Raw genomic sequence first — 20,776 nt, 5'->3', positions numbered from 1 at the left:
TCAATCAAAAATGAGACTCACCAGCCCATATTCATGTATTTCAATGGGTGAAAATTAGCCCAAATCACTTTTTGCCCCCAAACAAAGATTAAAGTCATGTGAGATAAAGTAAAGGGGGGGGGGAACCCTAAGACAATTTCCTTTTTTCTTTTCTTTTGCTATGTGTTAATGTTACACAAAGCTGAACTTCAGCAGTCTTGCATCTTGCTGCTATAGTGGAGGTCAGCAATAGTATCTTGTTAAGCTGCAACTGAGATGAAGTGACATTGGTGGCACAAAAACAAGGAAGAGTCTTGCAGCACTGTAAAGACTAATGCATTTATTATGGCATTAGCTTCTGTGGACTACAATCCACCTCATCAAATGCATCTTTTATTTGACTTGGTAATGTCTTGCGCAGTACCTCCAAAGATGATGGACATTTGCCTCCTGCTTTTCCAGTTAAAACCTGCCCAAGGTGACATAAAAACAACATAGAAACGGTAATATGTAATAAACATAAAAGCCTATGCAACAACAAGAACAATAAAGTCACACCTATACAGACTGTCAGCAGAAAAGAAATATAAAAACAGCAGCCAGGACAAATTTGAAAAGTAAATTTCTAGTAAATAAGGCACATTCAGAGGCACGTTTGGCAGGAACATCAGAGAGAGGCTACTTCCACGTTCTGGAACTCCCAGCCAAGGGAAGCCAGGTTAGATGCATCTCTGTTATCCTTCCGCCAGCATGCAAAGACATTTTTATTCAGACAGGCTTTCGGTGTCTAAACTTCATTTTTGCTAGAGTAGTTCCTAGTCCGTTGGGTACTGTACTGATGTGTTTTAATTGGATGTGTTTTTATTTGAGTGTTAATGTTTAAATTATAACTATGTTATTTTATCGGTATTTAGTACATACATACATAATGAAATAAAGTTTGCAGGTGGACATAACAAGGCATATTTTATTTATTATATTTTATTTATTTATTACATTCTTATCCTACCCAATAGCAAAAGTTTTGCAGTGGCAAGGTGAAAATAATCTGGTTCCTATGTTGAGCTGCTAAATGCAAATAACTCAACTCATAGTAGGTGCTGAAACATGGAGTAGCTCAAAGTGGCCCGCATGGATCAGTCATAACATAGATTAACTTTGAAATCAGGTGTTCTTATGTACTGAGAGAGGCAAAGCTAAAGAAATAGGCATCTCCGTAAGCTGCTAAATCTCTGTGTGGATACTGTGACATTGTTTTAATAATCACATTTGTGCCTAAATTAAATCCAACAAATCCAGTTCTGGAGATCAGTATTAGAAATATCATAGGTGGCATCTTACTTGTCTTGGTCTGAATCAATCCTGTTCTTTTTTACTTAAACCTTTTAACCTTTGCATTCCCAGAACTGTATCAGCACAGTTGTAATTTAGATAATTAGTTGACCTCAATCTTTAAAGAGCCTGCATGGTGCAGCTGTCACAATCCTCTTTCATAAAGGCTGAATGTTGTTTTGTCATGGATGAGGGTGAAGAAGCTGAGGTTCAGCGATGCTTGGGGGAGTAAGTGGCTAGGAGCACTTAGAAATAGTTCAGGCTGATCCAATATCTGCAACCCTATCTGGAGAGGACAGACCGTGCCTCAGTTATCTATACTCTAGTGATGTCCAGGCTGGACTACTGTAACACACTCTAGTTATGAAAACATCAGCGTGCCAACAGAATATTGGTGGGGTATAGACAGTAGACCATTTGACAAATACCATATCAGTTGCACTGACTGCTCTTGCGTTTCTGGGCTCAATTTAAAATGCTGATATTGGCTTTTAAAGCCATAATCAGTTTGGGACCAGGTTGCCTGAAGGATCACCTTTATTTATTTATTTCATTTCTTTTCTTATTCTGGCTTTCTGCTAAATAATAATAATAATAATAATTGTGCTCAGGTCAGCTTCATCCATATTAGCCTGCTCATAGATCAACATCTGACGACTTATTGATGTGTCCACTTGTAAGAACAATTAGGCTGGTGGGCATAAGGGAAAGAGCCTTTTCAGAAGTTGCCCCAACTTTGGGGGGGTTCTGTTCTAGTTAAGGTTTGTCAGGCTCCATTATTGTAAGCCCTTAAGTGAACCCTAAAGATCTATTTGTTTATTCTTTCTCTTTAAAGGTTTTTATTAGGATGCATTGTTTTTGTAGCTTTTTCTGTATAAATTTGTTTGATTTTTATTGTTTCTACTGGGCTACAGGTTACTTGTTCAGTGTTATTGCTGATTCTTTTTGTTACTAATTTTTTATGATGGCATTTTATGGTTTTTTTAAATGTATGGTTACTGTATATTGTGAATTTGCCTTAAAAGGCAGCCTACAAACATTTTAAATAAATAACATTTTCCATTGTTCTGTATCACTGCTCAAGTACACTCATTGTTTAAACACGATTGATGGGATAATGCTGAGTTACATGGGCCCCCTTTCAACTTTGGCTTGTGTGTTTTTCTGCCTTAGGATATTCCCACAGGAGCTGACAGCTGTGTCACCAGCCTGTCTTGTGATTCCCATCGCTCACTCATTGTAGCAGGGCTCGGTGATGGCTCCATCCGTGTTTATGACAGGCGGATGGCTCTGAGTGAATGGTAAGACATCCATCTCATTCCTGTGACCCAGAACTGATGAACTCCCCCTTGTACGTGCTGTTCTTTTTTCAGTGCCCCTAAACACACTAGGAATGGCTGGTCTAACCACCCGCTCCTAGATTAATTTTAGTTGATTGCAGGGTGGTTTAAATCACAATTTAAATCATGATTTAAATCACAATTTAAATCACTACTCAGAAAGACTCGATTAATCACGTGACTTCCCCCCCCCCCAAAAAAGTGCATGCTATTCATTGAATTTTTTTTAAACTTAGCACTTAAGAGGTAAGGGGTTGATTCTGTGTACATAGATTTGCAAAGGAATAATGGGATTGTGATCTCTGCAGACACAAATTCACAATTTTGAGAACTGTAAAACCATGTATCGGTGACAATATCTTCTAGATAAAAAAAAATGCCCAATAATCTTACAGAAACCTCTGGAAGAGCATGACATTGTGAATGGATTAATGGAATTCATTTACCCAAAAAAATTAAACATTGCATGAATATACAGCCTCATGCTACATAATTAAAAACTAATCCTTATTTCATGATGAATAACCTCTTTAGATTGATTTTCCTCAAAAAGCATTTTATTAAAAAAAAATCCGATTTAAATAAAAAAAATCTGATTTTTTTAAATCATTGATTTTTATTCACCCTGGCTGATAGCAGTGCTTGGAAGTGTAACGTGGAAAGAATATTGAATGCATTTTTACAAGAAAACAATGGAAACTCTAGATCCATTTCTAAAGTTTAAGCAATTTTTATCACATCACACCAGCCTACAAAAACAAGGCTGATAACTATTACCCAGAGGACCTTTTCTTCTGCCACTCCCAGTTTGTGGAATGGCTTGCCGGGAGAGACGCAGTTTTCCAGAATTTAAGAAAGCCACAAAGACTGATCTCTTCCGGCAGGCCTACCCAGCTGAATTTACCTTTTAACAATGTGTTCCTTTTAATAATGTATTAGTTTCAAATGTTTTAATTAATTATATGATGTTTGCATTTGTGTTGTACCCCACCTTGATCCAGAGCTAGAGGCGGGTATAACAAATAAATTTATTATTACCGCATTTCTTCGATTGTAAGATGCACACTAATTTCAGTACCACCAACGGAAAAAAAGCTTTCATTCTAAGAAATAATAAACGCACCCGTGATTCTAAGACACACACCGTTTTTAGAGATGTTTATATGGGGGGAAAAGTGCATCTTATGATCGAAGAAATACAGTATTATTAATTACTGTATTATTATTATTATTATTATTATTATTTTATTGTAAAATCTTTCTTTAGAAAGGTTTGTGTTGGCATGGTGAAAATCATCCTATATGAATGTTGTCTGGTTAAGAAACATATATGAAGACATGATTAAGTTAGAACAAAGTTACTGTTACTTCCTCACAAAAAAACAAGGGGTTGTTACTACCGACATTTTCTCCTTATTGCCTGTTATGCTATACATAGCGAGCCGCAACATATAGGAGGCTATATAAGGAAATATGCAATTTCAAAGTGTGATTCCTGGCCTCACCATCCCTGATTCCCTCAAAAGTTTGCAATTTTACTTCACTGGGAAGCTAGCCCCCAGCAAGCAGATGGTTTCCCTTACAAGTTGATGGTTCAATAGTTTCTGGGCTTTCTCCAGCTTTGTCTTACAAATTTCTCTTCTCTCTTCTAGCCGTGTGATGACCTATCGAGAGCATACAGCCTGGGTGGTCAAAGCATATTTGCAGAAACATCCTGAAGGCAACATCATCAGTGCCAGGTAGGGGGAGAAATATGAAAAGGGACAAAGGCCTTTGAATATTTATGCGACATTTTCTTGTCAAAACATTATTTTGCACTCTCTTGTTTAAAAATCTGACTCTGGTATTTAAACAGCGATGAGGTTTGAGCTCTTCACTTCGGCATTTCTACTCTGCAATTAACTCCTGCTCCAAGATTGGGGGCCGGGGCGGGGGGGGGGAGGAGGAGGGCAGAATGAGCAACCTTGTTCCTTAGAGCAAGGGTTTTCAAACTTGGCCACAGCAAACTTCAGTCAGGAAAAGCAATCTGAGCCTCCTCAAATTAGACACAGCCTCAGCAGCTGCTGATCAATCTCATCTCAAGTTGGGGCCAGCTAGGCAGAGAGAATAGAGGGAGACTGCAGCACAGTGTAAGAGTGGTACCTGAAAGAAGTCAAATGACCACAAATTTGATGTTTGTTCCCCCCCCCCGACTGCCAGTTTACAGAAATGCAAACATCCAGTAAATCTTTCCTGACACTGGCTTAGGCCTGTTAGTGGGGGCACGGTCATGAACTTTGCTGGCACTTGCCTGCATCTTCTTCAGAATACTCAGCCCTTACTTGGGGAGCCCTGAAGTGAAGGATCCAGAAGTTAAAAGGAAATGCACCTTTTACTCCAAAGTAAAAGGAAGGGAGGAAGTGGCTGACCAAAGTAATTCTTGCTAGTGAGACAGAAAGCTTAAAAAACCCACCAAGAGAGAGATTTCATCACATGCTCTGAGCTTATTGTTATGCAGGATTATTTCCCCATCTAGCAATTTTCTGTGCATAAATCCATTTCTCATGCTTCGTAAATATGGTGAGGGAGCACTGTCTTTATTTATTGTCCCATTCAAAGGACAGCAGAATATGATTTACTGCCACTGAGCTGCAGTTTGTTTTAAGAGAGGTTCTTCCTTGTATACTGAATTGAAAGAAAATATAGTTCTTTAAGATATAACGCTTTGCCATTAGTGGGGATGGGCAGCAATGTTATGACTTCTATTTTCCCTAGAAGGGGTTCAGCTTGCCAGATGAGAAGCTCTTCCCCATTCTAGTCAGCTGTAGCATTTTGGCCTGGCAGTTAACCTTGTTGGGCTTCACCTACCATTAGATAAGCATCAGATCTTTCATAGAAATGGTCCTTTTTTGTAGTCTCTGTGCATCTCACATATGGGTTCTGATCATGAGCAGAGCCTTCATTGGAACTTTCTAGAGCTGAGACATTTAGGTGGGAAGCTCGTTCTCCCCCATCCTCCGCATGCCTAAAGGGTGGCGCTCCCACCTTTTCCCTCAGTTTCTCTTTGATCACTGCCGCTACAGCATCATTGAGACCTTTAGTCTGTTAAACCACTGTGGTTTTTTTCTGGGGATTAAGCTAGGTCTTATCTAGATTTTCTTCCTACCTGTTTTCTTCTTATTTTGTTTTGTTTTCCACTCCTTCAAACAGTTTAGCTTTTTCTTTCTTTACACATGGTACTTTCTTTGCAGGCTTCTTCTAGGGCCGATAGACCTTCAGGCCCCTTTCCATAAATGTGTGGACTGTGGGAGTAAACTACCAACAGACAGCCACAATCTGCCTGTTTGGGTGAAGGGCGTATGGTAGAGTCGTGTACACATTGCCAAGGATTTACTAAACAAGCAAAGTGTAACCACTTTTCCCACCTCCGTATAGTGAAGCGGAAGTGTGCCCTACAATCAGTGGACCAGTAAAACTGTCGGCATTGCATTCAAAGCTGTCCCCTTCAGTGGCTGTGGCATTATCGTCAGCCTCAATACCATCCTTTTGGCTTCTCCACAACCATAAATTCCAGCTACCATTACAAGATTGACAAGGGTAGCTTGCCAGGGACTTGTTGACATCCGATCGCCCCATCCCCAAAATGAAACAAGTCCAAACATTCCCCAACTACTGATACAATGACCAAGCCGAAGAAGAAAAAGAAGTCTAAGCTGACAGACTGGGATACCTGCTCACCAACACCCGGTCCCTGTCCTGCCTTGCAGGACAATGTGGCCATTTCCCAGCAGGAACACCACCTCCTCTGCTGGGACAGAATCGGGTTTCCCCTGTATCTCCTACTTCAGAAGGAGAAATAAAAGACTCCTCTTCCCTTGGACAGTTACCTCATGCAGAGGCCTGTGCATTGTCGCATTGTCTCCCCAGTACAGTCTCTCACTGTACCCCCCCTTCAGCTTGAAGAGCTTTGCCTATATTGAGAAGGTCTCTACGGTATGGGCTGGCCTTTACAGACACCTCAGTCTGTTTTAGCAACTCTAACCAAGCCCCCAGGAAACAATAGCTTATGTATATCACAGCCACTAGCCATCCTAACCACAGTGCTCCCAGCTGGCCCTTTGAGGGATCACAGACACCAGTCCCTATCACTCGAACCATGACTATTACCATGTCCTTGCATGTGCCTTGCACTATTACCCCAGAAAAACCACTGGACCTGCCAATGCAAATAGAATTGGAAGGCAACTATCAATTGGATTCATCTGAATCAGTCTCTCCCCTCAGCTTCTCCTCCAAACCAAGGAGTCAGGGGGTCATTCACCACCATCACCTAGAGAGGACAATCGCCCCTACACTTACCAACTAATCCATGCGGCCCTTCTTTAGGATTAAATATCAGTGACCTGGTAATGGCCTTTGTCCAGCCTAAAACCATGGGACTTGTAGCATTACCTCTGTTCCGCCAGCATCTAAACAGATGGAGAACCTCTACTGCATCCATCACAAAGATTGTGCCTTTATCTTTCAGCACCCAACATCCATCATTGCTGAGTGCAGCTATAACGAGGCCTCTTCAAAAGCTCACTTGATTCTGACCAATCAGGAAGGGTGCAAACTGAACTTGATAGGGCAAAACAGTTGTTCCACCAATAGACTGTCTTTTCACATCGTAAATAACCCAGCTTTTATGGCCAACTACCAATTCTTCTTAGGGTAGAAGACTGCCTCTCTGCTGGAATATCTGCCAGTCAACAAGAAAATGGCACATCTCTTTAAGAAGCTGTGGCTTTAGCCAAACAACAAGCCAGCATGGCAAAACATATAGCAGCTTGTGCATTGGAAGGAGCTAGTGCACTCTGCATGACTCACAAAAGAGGCTCAATCCCACATAGAGGAAGTATATAGCCCTTATATAGCGCTTTGATGAACAAGGTCTACTTAATTCAACCACAGACGACACCTTAGATCAAGACCTCAGCCAAAAGGATGGATATGGGCACACCACAACAGCCTTATAACAATTGGCTTACTCGTCCATCAAGAGTTCCTTTTGGGAGGCGGGATCCCAGCAATCTAAATACCCCTCATAATGCTTCACAAGAGAAGACTTTCCTTATCATCTCTTCAAGTTCATTTGGCAGCTTTGTCTGCATTTCACTGTTGGACTCAATGACATACTGTGTTCTCCCACCGTATTATCAAAATATTTCAGGCAAGGTACATGCCTCAACAAATCATTATTTTGTTTTGTTTCTTTCACTCTGGCGTTGCCCTTCTCTTAGTGGGGCTAGAAATGCCTCCTGAGGCTGTTACTGCACCTCTGACTGCTTAACACTCGGAATAACAGCTAGAGTAGCTTTTCTCCCTGGTCCTCCATTTTGTAGTGTTTGGCTTTCCTAATCTGACTGACTGTGAGATATTAGCTTCTGTTCTGCACCAGCAGTGAGTCTTGGAACGCGCTCTGCATTTTTCAACTGGTGCATGTGCATGCAGGTTGTGAGCTCTCAGGCTTCCAGGTTATCAGCATCAGCCTATGGCAGCTACCTCTTGATCTGCTCACAGAGAATCGAATATTGGTGCTTTCAGCTTCGTTTTTATTCTTATGGCTTCATTGTCCTTTCCTGGGCAATTCATGATGACCATACAGCCCTAGAGCCTTCTCCTTGCATGTACAATTATTAATGTGAGGAAGTTTCTGCCACCACTCATTCTTCCTTTGGAAATCCTGTTTTTGATCTACTTCCGATTTATCTTTTGCCACTCGTGCAGCCCTGGCTGATTGTGGAACTTTTGTTTGAGTGAAGCCAGCTTTTAGTGAAGCCATCCACACCAACATCCAGAAAACAGTCATAAGAACATAAGAAGTGTCATGCTGGATCAGACCAAGGGTCCATCTAGCCCAGCACTCTGCTCACACAGAGGCCAACCAGCCATCGGCCAGGGACCAACAAGGCAGGACATGGTGCAACAGCACCCTCCCACCCATGTTCCTCAGCAACTGGTGCACACAGGCTTATTGCCTCGAATACTAGAGATAGCACACAACCATCAGGGCTAGTAGCCATTGATAGCCTTCACCTCCAGGAATTTATCCAACCCCCTTTTAAATCCATCCAAATTGGTGGCCATCACTACATCTTGTGGTAGTGAGTTCCATAATTTAACTATGTGCCGTGTGAAGAAGTACTTCCTTTTATTTGTGCTGGATCTCCCTCCAATCAGCTTCATGGGATGTCCCCTGGTTCTAGTATTTTGAGAGAGGGAGACAAATATCTCCCTATCCACATTCTCCACAACATGCATAATTTTGTACACCGCTATCATATACTTAAAACATGCTCAATTGTCAGGAAATTCCTGAATCAGCAAAAAACAACATGACCTGGCAAAGCCTGTCATGTCCGTCTAGAAAAACTGCCACGACCAAGAAAGGGATTATTCTTATTATTGAGTCTGTCAACCACTGGGCAATAATAATAATAATAATTAATAATAATAGAGACCTTCGACCACTAGGCAGTAATTATGTTAAAAAGAACAAGCCTTGATCACAGGGCTACAGTTGAAGAAAGACCAAACAAATGGGGAAAGAGTGTGTAATGATCCGCGGCGTGGGCGGCCAGACTCGAGGGCCGGGACCCGGGAAAGCTAAAGCATAACAGAGCCCCACACAAGACAAGTAGTCTGAGAAGGCCTTCCTTTAATAATACTAGCCAGGGGTGGCAGGGCCAGAGGCGAGAGCAAAGTCCCGGAATGAGCAAGGCTCAGAGTCCTGGAGTATGCAAAGTCCAAGCAGGGCCAGAGGCAAAGGCAGAGTCCAGAAATAGTGGGGTTCAGAGTCCAAAGGCAAACCTGAGTTTGAGCAGCAGCAGAAGCCAGAGGTGTGGTCCGGGGGCAAGCAGGGGTCCGAGTCCAAGAGCAGCAGGGTTCCAGCAGGGCAAGAGACACGGTCATGATGAAACAGAGGTTCAGGCACAGCACGGTCCGGAGTCACAAGGAGTAGGAAGAGGCTACAGCAGATCCAAGAGACACATTGCTGAGGCAAAGGCTGGAATGGGAATGCTGGTCTTATATAGCCCTTTCCCCAGCCACTCCCAGCTGGTCTACATCAGCCCATCCAGGAGTGCTGATGGCAGTGGGCCTGAGTCCCACAAATACTCCGCAGCAGGCCAGCGCCCAACACTGGGCCCGGGTCCTGCAAATCCTCTGCAGCAGGGCAGATCCTGACAGAGTGGCACGTTCTGCCATTAAAGGCTGAGGAGAAATGATACTGTCCAAACATTTGCAAGGCGAGGTGTGGGTACTGGGTGGCAATGAGTTCCACAGAAAGGAGGCAGCAAGCATGAAGGAAGAGAGGAGTGAATTAGAAGCAGCCCAAGGTATAGACAAAAGAAATGTACTTTAAGTATATCTGACGAGGAAGCATTTGCTGGTGAGCCAAGTGGAACATAGGAGAACCATGAAAAAAAAATTAGACCCAGAAGAATGTACAGAAGCAGGAAGAACTGAAGTAAAGTTAGAGAAGAAAGGTTAATGAAGGCTGAGAAGGAGGAGACCAATGAGAACACACAATATCTGGACCAAAAAAGAAAACAGTATGGAAGAAAGCAGAAGAACTAGACCAGTATAAGAAAAATATAATAAGAAATTCGTATTTATTGACTAATGATTATGAAAAGAAATGTTCTTAATACTAGAAGAGAATGATAGGGAGTAAAACAGAGAAAAGAAAATGCTCAGAGGAAGATGGACAGCTGAGACATCCAGAGGAGAAGATGATGTAATATAAAGTGGTTAAGAGGAGGTATAGAAACAAACTGACAAAATTAAGGAGGGAAGGCAAACCCTGGGAAAGAAGGATCAGCAGGTAGACCATAATAAATAACTAGGAGAGATGAAAGAAAGAGAAATTGAGGTCTCAACTCAGAAAAGGGAGACCCCATGGGATGATACAGAACAGCAAGCCACAAAAGAAAAGGATATGGGGGGGGGGGGGACTGAATAAAATTCAAATGGTGTGAGAGAAAAAGAAGAAGAGACAAAGGCTGATAGCAGCACATAAAGTGGGGGGGGGGGAAGGGAGGAAAACAGCCTCTCCTGCCCTGCAACTGCTAGTACTTGGGGAATAGTAAAAGAATCAGAAGACAAAACTGCAGAGCGGGGCACAGAATCAGAGAGGGCGATCGAACTTTCTACAAGAGCACAGCAAGACATTGAAGAGTGGGGGCATTACTAACACAGGGCTAACAATTTAAGAGAGCACAAGAAAAAAATGAGGCAGGATAAAGCCAGAAATAAGATTAGAATGAGAAGAAATACAGTAGAAATAGCCTGAATTTAGAGAGGCGTCCACGGCTAGTAACGAAAGTACAACACCCAAAGCAGACCAAGTACCTGCCATGAAAAAGGCCAGAAGTAAAAAGATCAACGTTCTAAGGACAGGGGAAAACCAACCCAGCAATCCAGGTTGAAAAACACTGCACAGGCTCTCTTCGCTCTTCCACTGCAGAAAATAGCAGGATGCTGAGGAACGACCACCATTCTGCCAGGCTGTTGATAGGAGCATGGGAAGGGGACATTGATTTTGAAGAAATGCGTCCCCTACCCTTGGCAGTCCTTTCGTTCAAAACCCACCTCCTTAAGGGCTGCCAGCTTCGTGCAATAAAGGTCCCCAAGGAAGGAGCTTGAGTGGCAATCCAGATAGAAGCATATTCCCTGGTGAGCTTCACTCCTTAGATCAGGAGGGTAATGGTCTGTTCAGGAGCACTTCTGATGTTAGTTTTCCAACTCCTTCTTGACCTTCTCTAAGAGTCTCTCAGTCACCTCTGGTGCCAGTATTTGGCAGTCACCCAAGGCAAGCCGCCGTTAGCAGTAGCCTCTGTAGCTGGAATCAGTCAGGGCCCCTTTAACTTTTGACTGAAACACACAGGATTTGGTAGCCTCTGGGTACATTGGGTTCTTAGCGCATAGCACATTTGAAGAACACGCACTATTAACTACAGAGCTAAAGATTTTCCATTACCTTATGTTAAACCTGAATATTGGCCTTTAAATTATTGTATTGACATTCAAGGCTTTGAACAGAGTTATTGCTTCATTTTTGTGATACTTTTCAAACTCTATTCATAGTCATTTCCCCCAATATGCAAGGCAGACCCTACTTATAATTGCCCTGAATTTAATATCCTGACAATCTGATTTGGAGCTTTTTCTAATTATGGTATCAATTGGATGGCTCTCCCCACACACTCCAGCTCATTATACAAACACAGTCGCAAAGATGCCTCAAGATATTGAGGCACATGTGTGCTTACGTGCAGCACGCTTGATTTGTACAAAGAGATTTTAGGGCTCAATCTTGCCTGGAAACTAGGCCTTGTGCCCTGCAACGTAGCCTCGTGTCCCTTCTGTGAAGGGATAGGCTGTGATCTCTTAAGGGGAAAAGGTGGAATTCACACATCCAGAGGTTGGCTCTGGGGCTGACGTATGACCATGGCTCTAAGCCCTGGCATGACATAAAGAAGGATCTGACTTGCGGCAGCTCCAGATCACATCCTTGCAATGAATTGCTAAAACTGCAAACCCAGGGAGTTATGTAGAGAAGAACAGCATGAGCAGAGTGGTGGGGTTACTTGACTTCCTGCCTCAAGGAGATCCAAACCAACTTCCAGGTGGATTGAAGTACCTCATTGTTAAATCCTCTGACCAGCTGTTGTGGTAACACAGAGAACTGGTACTGGTGACCAGATCTTTGAGGCCCATGATTTCTAATGGGTGTGAGTGGAAGACACATGAAGCTTCTTCAGTGCCAGTATGTGAGATCACGGGAACCCCCATGTCAGCCACCTTGAGTTCCATGATGGAAGAAAGGTGTGATATGTTTCCTCCTGACTGAAAAGGAGCAAGTACAAAGAAGGAGGGAGACCAAGAATACACCTGCATTCTTGTACACCCTCCTTCTCTGCTCCTCCAATCATCTACTTTCCCTTACTCCACTTTTCTAGTTCCTTGCTCTCCACATTTTTATCTACAACCTGAGGACTAGAAACTTGCTTTCATGTTTCATTTATTACATTTCTATGCTGCCCAATAGCCAAGGCTCTCTGGGTGGTTCATAATTCCAATATACAACTAGTTCAGTTGTCCAGATCAGTGAAAACCATGCAGATTACTATAACTGCCTTGCCTTTTCACTAAATCAAGATAAGTTGAGCTGATCAAGCTCTAGTTACAGATGTCTTCCCAATACTTCCTTATTCGTCCTTTTTTATTTATTTACAACATTTATATACTGTTCCCCATTCAAGAATTTTGGAGCAGTAAACAAATAAAATAAAAGAATAAAAGCACATTAAAATAGATTTTGAAAAGAAACGAAGTGCAAATAAACCATGGCTGGTCATTCAGGGAAAACTTCCTGGAACAACAACATTTTCAGGAGGCACCAGAAGGAATACAAGGTTGGTGCCTGCCTGTCCTCCAAAGGTGGGGAATCCACCATAGGAAGGGGGTCACCACACTGAAGGCTCTTCTCCTGATGAACTCCAGTTGGACCATAGATCCATGTGGAACCACCAGGAGCATGCCCTCAGATGACCTCAGTGACCAGGCTGGTTGATAGGGAAGAAGGTGCTCTATCAAGTTTCCTGGTCCCAAGTTATTTAGTGCTTTGTACACTAGTACTTGAACCTTAAATCTGGCCCAGTAGTGAATTAATCTCTCTACTCTTGAAAAGTACAGGCAGGAAGTGTACAAGAGATAACTCATTCAGTCCCTTAGCAGTGCTGATTCTGTCTATTCTATTTGACTTTCCAATAGTCACTTTCTGCCCAGAGCCTATGCTTAAGAAAAACTCTGTTTGTCCAGTGAAAGAACCCCATATTTCAGCCTTGCCTCCCTCATAAAATCTTCACTTGATCTAACCATACTTTAAAACATTTAACAGATTAGTAATGAAGGCCAGTTTCATGAGATATGAATCTCATTAAATTCTGGGCAAGATGGCAATCCAGCTGAAGGTTAGAAAGTTCACTCTGCCAATTTGTTGTGATCTTAACCACTCATATCAGTATAAAGCATTGTGTCCAGTGTTAAAGGGTTTCACCTGCCAAAAATTTGTTTCCTGCCCACTATTCTGAAGTCAGTTCTTTGGCACGGCATAAGGAGTTTGGACATTGTTCAAGTTATCTAATGCTCAATTACCTTGTTTCAGGGCATAAAAAGGGGTTTATTGGTCAAAGGCCAGACAAATAGCAAAATCAAGCAGAAGTTTACTTGCCACTGAGCTCAAGAGAAGGAAAAAGACTTGATTTATGTACATTCATTCTAAATGTATGAGTGAATGGAAGAGTAAGTTCATATTTACTTCTGCAGCACTTAAGAGCAGGAGTCGGCACCCTGGTGCCCTCCCAATGTTTTGGATCTCGTCTCCCATCAGCCCAAGCAACCATGGCCAATGGGTCAGGGATTAGAGGAGTTGTAGTCCAAAACACCTGGAGGGTGCCAGGGTGCCTACCCCTCACCCTGCAAATACTGCCTTAAAGAGATTGCAGCGCTGCTTGTGCTAAGGGGAATTTCTGGTAAATTGAGCATTGGAACGGCACTCTTCTAATGATGGCCAGGTTCTGAGATTTATTATTATTATTATTATTATTATTATTATTATTATTAATAATAATAATAATAATAATAATATTTATATAGCACCATCAACGTTCATGGTGCTGTACAGAACAAAATAAAACAGAATACAAAACACCCTGCCATATGGCTTACATTGTAAAATCACAATAACAAACAAATCCAACTCTGGTTTAACAAATCTTCCTCTGACCACAGTAAATTGAAGGAAACAAGCTCGGTTCGGCATCTACAGAAATCGTGTTTGTGTATTTATTAGAAACGCTGTCTGACTTGTAAGTTTTTATATATATTTTTAACTTTTTAAAAAACTGCTTTGTTAAATGGAGTTTAATAAATAAATAATTTTAAAAAAATAACGAACAAATAGGGAGGGGAAAGGCCAACCCGCATGGGGGACAATAAAACTAATCATAAAAACTAGTATCGTCACAAGTAGTTCCTGCTCTCCATGTTGGAGCAAGTGGTCAATGGCCCCATGTTTTGTCTGTTTGTAGCGTAAATGGAGATGTCCGTTTCTTCGACCCAAGAATGCCAGAATCAGTGAGGGTCCTTCAGACAATCCCAGGGCTGACAGCTCTGGACATTCACCCACAAGCCAACCTGCTTGCATGGTAAGTACTCAAAGGATTCTACTCAGCAGCACCCTGTCCCACAAGAAAGCCCAGGGAGGTGCAGCCTATTGCTACAAACACTTTCATTTCTTTTTCTTTGCTTAAGCAGTGCAGCTCTTTCCCATGTTTGCAGTCAAGTTACTTGTAGCCTTTATGTGTTTCATTGAAGACCTGTCACCTCAGATTTCAGAGACCCGTGTGAGTTTTCTTTTCTATCTGTAGCAAGTGCACAATTTGCTAGGGACTTGTCGTCCAGCTTCACCAGTTTGGTGCTTGGACTTTTCACCCTCCCCCGCCCTCCTTGAATTGCCTATTGAGCATGTAAATCTTGACCTGATTGGAGGGGTGATGCTGAAGGTTTCAAGGTTTAAAAGAAAATCTCCTTGGTTAATATGCGCTCACTTGGAACCTTCACTTCTGCCCTACATCCATAGTTGATTTCCCGAGAGTAGAAAACCTCTGCCTGTTAGCCTCAGCCATGGATGGTTTAATATCATGAGTGTTCTGTGTTCTCTCTCTTCCCTTGCAGTGGCTCTATGAATCAGTTCACTGCAATCTACAATGAGAATGGTGATCAGATCGGCCATATCAAGTACTATGAAGGATTCATGGGCCAGAGAATGGGTGCCGTCAGCTGCCTAGCCTTCCATCCGCACTGGGTCAGTCTTTGTTCTCACTGTTGACTACAGAACAAATTTTGGGTATTAAAAAGAGGGCTAGTAAGGTTGTCCAGACAGTCCCACACACTATGCGCATGCACACACACACACACAAACCAAATTCAGAAGTGATAAAACCCAAATGCAGTGACAGAATTAATTCGTTGAATTAGCCCAGATTGTGAATACTTGCTTCCTTTTTAAAAAAATTGAGGTCACATGAAAATTCTAGTGTGCTTGTTTTGTTTGCTTTGAAAAGGTTGGGAGAATTTAGATTTTTCCAGTAGTTGTCAGATCAAGAACATAAGAACTACTTTACTTCAGGGTTGGGCAGACTTCTGACTTGCAGGATCTACTTCATTTTGTGTGTGTTTTTTACTGGAACCCCATGATCTGCCAGCCACAGCCTGGAGCAAAAGACATAGAATTAAAGAAATAATTCTGATCCCAGGGATTTGTTTTGAATACAAGAACTGAATGGAGCCCACAGTCACTTCAACACAGAAAACACTCCTGCTTACCCCCTTATTTTTCTTTATTTCAACAGTATGATTTAGAGCAAGGGGATGTGATGTCACTGCTGCTATTGTTAAAGAGTTGGAAGTCAGAAATCCTTGCCAATCTATTGCAAATCAATCAGAGATCTATCAGTAGATCCACACCCACCTTCCGCCCACCTCTAACTTACTTGATCAGACCAAAGTTCCATCTAGTCCAGGTTCCAGCTGGCCAAATTCTTCTGTTCCCGGTTGGTGGAGCAAAAAGAGATGTCTGAGTGCTGAAGTCCCACCCCTGTCACTATAAAACTCTCATAAATCTCTTCAGTGGCCTGTGATTCATGTGTTATTGTAGCAGTGTGGCAGCTATTTCCCATGGGCTGATCTATCAATGCTTTGGAAATGTGAGTAGAATATCGGGATGCCCATTGTGGGGAAATCCTTGCTGGGTTTTCCAGTCCTGCCCCCTCCCCCAGCTCTAAATCCAGGAACTTGAGCTTTTTTTTTTCCTGTAAAAAACATCAGTTGTAAGTTGTGTGACCTTTGGCTGTAATTTGCACAAGTTAGGTTATTTATGGATGCAATTTGTGTAAATTACATACATTACAGCCAAAATTGAATAACTTCCACAAATTGCAACCACAATTTGCTTAGATGATTTATTTATTTTTTACAGAAAAAAAAAACCCTCAAGAAGATCCACGAACTGGCCCAACTTGACATAGATCGAGTCAGGCCAGCTCGCGGACAAACAGGCTAGAGACCAGGGCCCGGGGCTGCTAAAAGCTCAATGGATTTTCCTCCCCCGATGTATTTCTCTGACATTCCTAGTAGAGTAGAACTATGTGAGTAGGGTGAATGACATATTTCTTTTGCATACTGTTGTTTCCCACTCTGGGTTATTATAATGTACAAACCATTTTTGGCAGGTTTTAAAAACAGAATGGAGTGAGATATTCAGAATTCTGTATACATTGTGCACTGCTTTGGGGACTAGATACTTGCAGCCATGCCAATCACTGGATTCCCAGAATCAGCTCTGTTCTGTAAACTTCCTTCTCTGGTTACATTAACTTGGGTGTTTTGCATTCCCCAAATGTAGTCATCTTTGAGCTGAGCATTAAAACAGGGGGTGACTTGCTATTTTGAAATGAGACATTGGTGGCTGTCATTCTGCACATGGATCTTTTCTTTTAAAATGACAGCAAAATCCATTTCCTAACTACAGTGCCTTCTGAGCCTATCATTCACTGTTCCTGGGTCCTCAAGAGATTTAAGGTTGGATCCAGCTTAGTTGCTGAGCCTGCAGATTGGATATCTCCTCCCCTCTCTGCAGTTCCTCATGTGCTCTTCAAATCTGCTCCGGAGGGACCCTCCCAAGAGATTTGAAGGGTATGCGGGAGGGTTCAGTTGGGAGGAGAGCACATGGAAGACCCATTCCACCAGCAGGATCTGTTCCATGGGTGCAGCAAAGCTGGATCCGAGCCTTACACATGTTTTCATTGGGAGTGGGGGCTACTGACTATGAACACATTTCCAGATGAGCCTTTCTGTCAACTGCAGAGGGTCTCCTCTATCCAGGAGTCTACAGATGAGTTTCCAGTTGGTGAGATCGTTTTTGTTTTGTTTTTACTCAGGCAAGGTTGCTCCACCTTTCTCCCTGACCTCATTTCAGGGAGCAGCTAGATGTTTCACTGCTTTCTGTCTCTCTGGGTTCACAGGCAACAGCGATGAATCCTGGCCTCCACTGTAACAGACAGTTGGAGAACTTACAAAACTCATTGTGAGTTTTGCCACCCCTGCCCCTTGTGGGATGGGTTGTTAAGTGAGCACGATGTTGGCTGACAACAAAGGCCAGTCCTAAGGAGTAGATCCCTCCTTCTAACAACTCATTAGATTTCTTTTTCTCCTTCCCACAGCCTCACGTGGCAATTGGAAGCAATGATTACTTCATCTCGGTGTACTCGGTGGAGAAACGAATCAGATAACAGTGTGTGGCTGCAATGTCAGAGCAAGATGCCTTCTGGCAGGCGGGACCATGTCTCCCTCATGATGTACATATAGTGAAACTATCGACTTGAATGTTTAGTGTTGGCTGCTGCTGCTGCTGCTGTGCAACCCCCATAACTTGAACACTTTTTTTCTCCTAATTTAGCTACTGATGATTTTGAGTCAGAAGAAAGGGAGAGAAGGAGACTCTTGCTTTTCTTTGCAGCCAGAGCCTCCAGGAACTACAGAAAAGGAGCATTTGTATTCTCAGTGGGTTTCACCGCCGCCGCCACCACCCGTGACTGCTTCTCTGGTTGTTTGACAATATGGCTCCTACAAACGAATGAGGGCATTTCTTCATGGAAGAGGGTTGGGGGGTTTCCTTTAAATCAGGAAAGAATTCAGAACTTGCCTACTATTCCACGTATTCTGCCTAGAATGTCTGTGACTGCTACCCATTTTGTGCCACGTGCTGGCCCTGGCAGTCGCATGCTAGCAGGCTGCCTGGTCTTGGATCGCCCATGTGTATCTTTCTACTCTATATGCCACTGACCATCCTCTCTTAACATTTATTGTTCCATTGGAAATAAACAAAAGGAATTAGTGGGAGTCCTAAGGAAGGGAGTCTCAGTGCTGCAGAAACCACTACAGAATTAGAGAGGAAATAGCCCCGAGTTCCTTGGTGTCCATTGGGAGATGCATTTGAGTAGCTGCATCCAAACATGTGACAGGACAGAAGACCTTCCCCTCTTACGTCTACCCCCATCCTTAAGTTGCTCCAGCCATCCTCTGCTCCTTTTGCTCACAGCAGAACCCCATAAGCACAAGAAATGGCCTGCTACCTCCGCATAGACCGTTAAAGGAGTTTGCTTATCATTGTTACCACTGCCTTAAACCCTCCCAACCCCTGCTCTCCTTTTGCAGAAGTGCTATTATTGAGCTTGGTGATGGATGCAGATACTTGCAGCACCTATACAGGTCGGGCCTGTGCAAGCGTCCCCTCCCCCCATTTCAGGCACTTGCACCTAGGCTGAACACAGGGGCAACTATACCTACCTGGGCCCATGTATATGTTTGCATGCATGTGTGCTGACTGCAAGAGAACTGCTGGTTTCTGTTCTTTAGAAAAATGCTAGTTCCATCTCGCATGCATCCATCTCCCATATGATGATTGCAATCCTTTCAGAGCCCAGGAGAAGCGAACCCCAGTCAAAGAACGGCCTGGGTAGCTTAGGGCAGAAAGACAAGAAGGCCCTGTGTTGCATTGGGCCCAGAATTGTGCAGCTATCTAGGCATTGACTTCGATATCAGTTGTCCACGAAGCTACGGAGAGGCATGGAAATGAAGTCTCGCCAATAATGTTGCCAATTTTGAACATATTAAAAGTAGAGAGCCATCCAGTGCATTTTGCTTTATGGAAATTGGCTTTGCCTTGCTTGCAGGATCCATCTCCTAACTCTCACTATGAAGCCTGATCTAAGTATATTTTTGCAGGCTGAGAGCCACCATGCAAGATGCAAGGAGAATTGTTCATATGGCTAGAAACCTGTGTAGCAGGCCACCAAAATTAAGGAAATAAACAAGAGGTGACTTGACACACCAGTTTACTGACTCCAGTGTCAGCAGTGCTGGGATGTGCAGTCTTTGGCCCCCATTGCCATGCCTGTCCCTCTGTAAGTGGCAATGAACTCAGGGAAGGACAGATAGTTGATAGATTTTTGCTAACAAGCATCAAGCCAGAATTTGGGATCCATGTATAACTGACTTAACCTATACAATTAAAAACAAATTAGAATATGATGATTTTTTGTAAACTACATCCAATGTGTTTATTTCAAGAACAAGATCCCTTGTGCTTCCTCTCAGCTTGCACAGCCAGGACTAAGGTTGTGGTATTCTTCCCCCCCCCCTTTTTTTTTTAATTAATACCACCAGACTATCAGCTTTCATCCAAGTGTGTGGGGGTGGGTGAGCTGTACTTTTCACAGGTCTGATGTGAAGATCCAATCATGAAGTTTAACCAAGAATCCAGAACTCATCCTACCTATATGGTTCATTTATTTATTTTCCAAAAAAAAATATTAAAAGGAAAAATACATATGTTTAATAATAAACCACCACCAAATTGTAATGTGAGAGTAAAACAATTAATGAAATAAATGGTTAATAAAATGTAAATGCCGGAACAAGCTGCTGGTCAATGGGCCTTACTGTTATTAGATGGGGCGGAGGAAAACCTTTGGAAACCCTATAGTGAAAGACGTAGGCCTGAAGTAGGCTCTGCTCAATAACTCCAGAGTAACTTTGCATGTGGGGAGATTTGTATGTGGGGGAGTATCTGGCTGCTCCACCTGGCAGCGGGGAGGGGAAGGGGAGAATTGCTGCTCTGACACATACAAACAGCGCACTTCTCCCTCCTTCAATGTTGTAGCTGTTTTTGAGCTCTCATCTTTAAAATAAATCGTGGACAGAGCTGCCACTTCTGGCTCCCTCCTTCCCTGGGATCTAGTCATCTGGAGAAGAAGCAGCTACTGGGAATTCACCTCCTCTTGTTTTCGTATGCGGGGAGAGAGAAAGATTAGTGTGTGTGTGTGTGTATCCCAGATATCCCGGGGAAATAGAGATATCAACCCTACCTGCTCTTGGAATCCCCTGTGCGTCATGTGGATGCAAAGGGATGATCCCGGGATAAAGACTGGTGTAGACATGCCCTAAAAATATAAAACTTCACATCCCATAACACATGA

At 42.8% G+C, this 20,776-nt stretch overlaps 1 protein-coding gene across 3 annotated transcripts in view; it reads left to right on the top strand.

The window, feature by feature from the left end:
* Window positions 1-20,210, top strand: part of RPTOR (regulatory associated protein of MTOR complex 1) — a 347,409-nt gene extending 327,199 nt beyond the window's left edge. For 2 of the 3 annotated variants that reach the window (XM_063120110.1, XM_063120109.1), the window contains 5 exons: window positions 2,485-2,612; window positions 4,304-4,390; window positions 14,768-14,884; window positions 15,414-15,543; window positions 17,960-20,210. In XM_063120110.1, the coding sequence (XP_062976180.1) occupies window positions 2,485-2,612; window positions 4,304-4,390; window positions 14,768-14,884; window positions 15,414-15,543; window positions 17,960-18,028 (531 nt within the window). In that variant the 3' untranslated portion in view covers window positions 18,029-20,210. The remainder of the gene's footprint in view (window positions 1-2,484; window positions 2,613-4,303; window positions 4,391-14,767; window positions 14,885-15,413; window positions 15,544-17,959) is intronic. The other variant, XR_010025185.1, reaches the window with a different exon arrangement.
* Window positions 20,211-20,776: the final 566 nt, after the last annotated feature.

Source organism: Elgaria multicarinata, chromosome 3 (genome assembly GCF_023053635.1).
Source record: "Elgaria multicarinata webbii isolate HBS135686 ecotype San Diego chromosome 3, rElgMul1.1.pri, whole genome shotgun sequence".
Lineage (NCBI taxonomy): Eukaryota > Metazoa > Chordata > Lepidosauria > Squamata > Anguidae > Elgaria > Elgaria multicarinata.
This window is presented reverse-complemented; position numbering and strand designations above follow the sequence as displayed.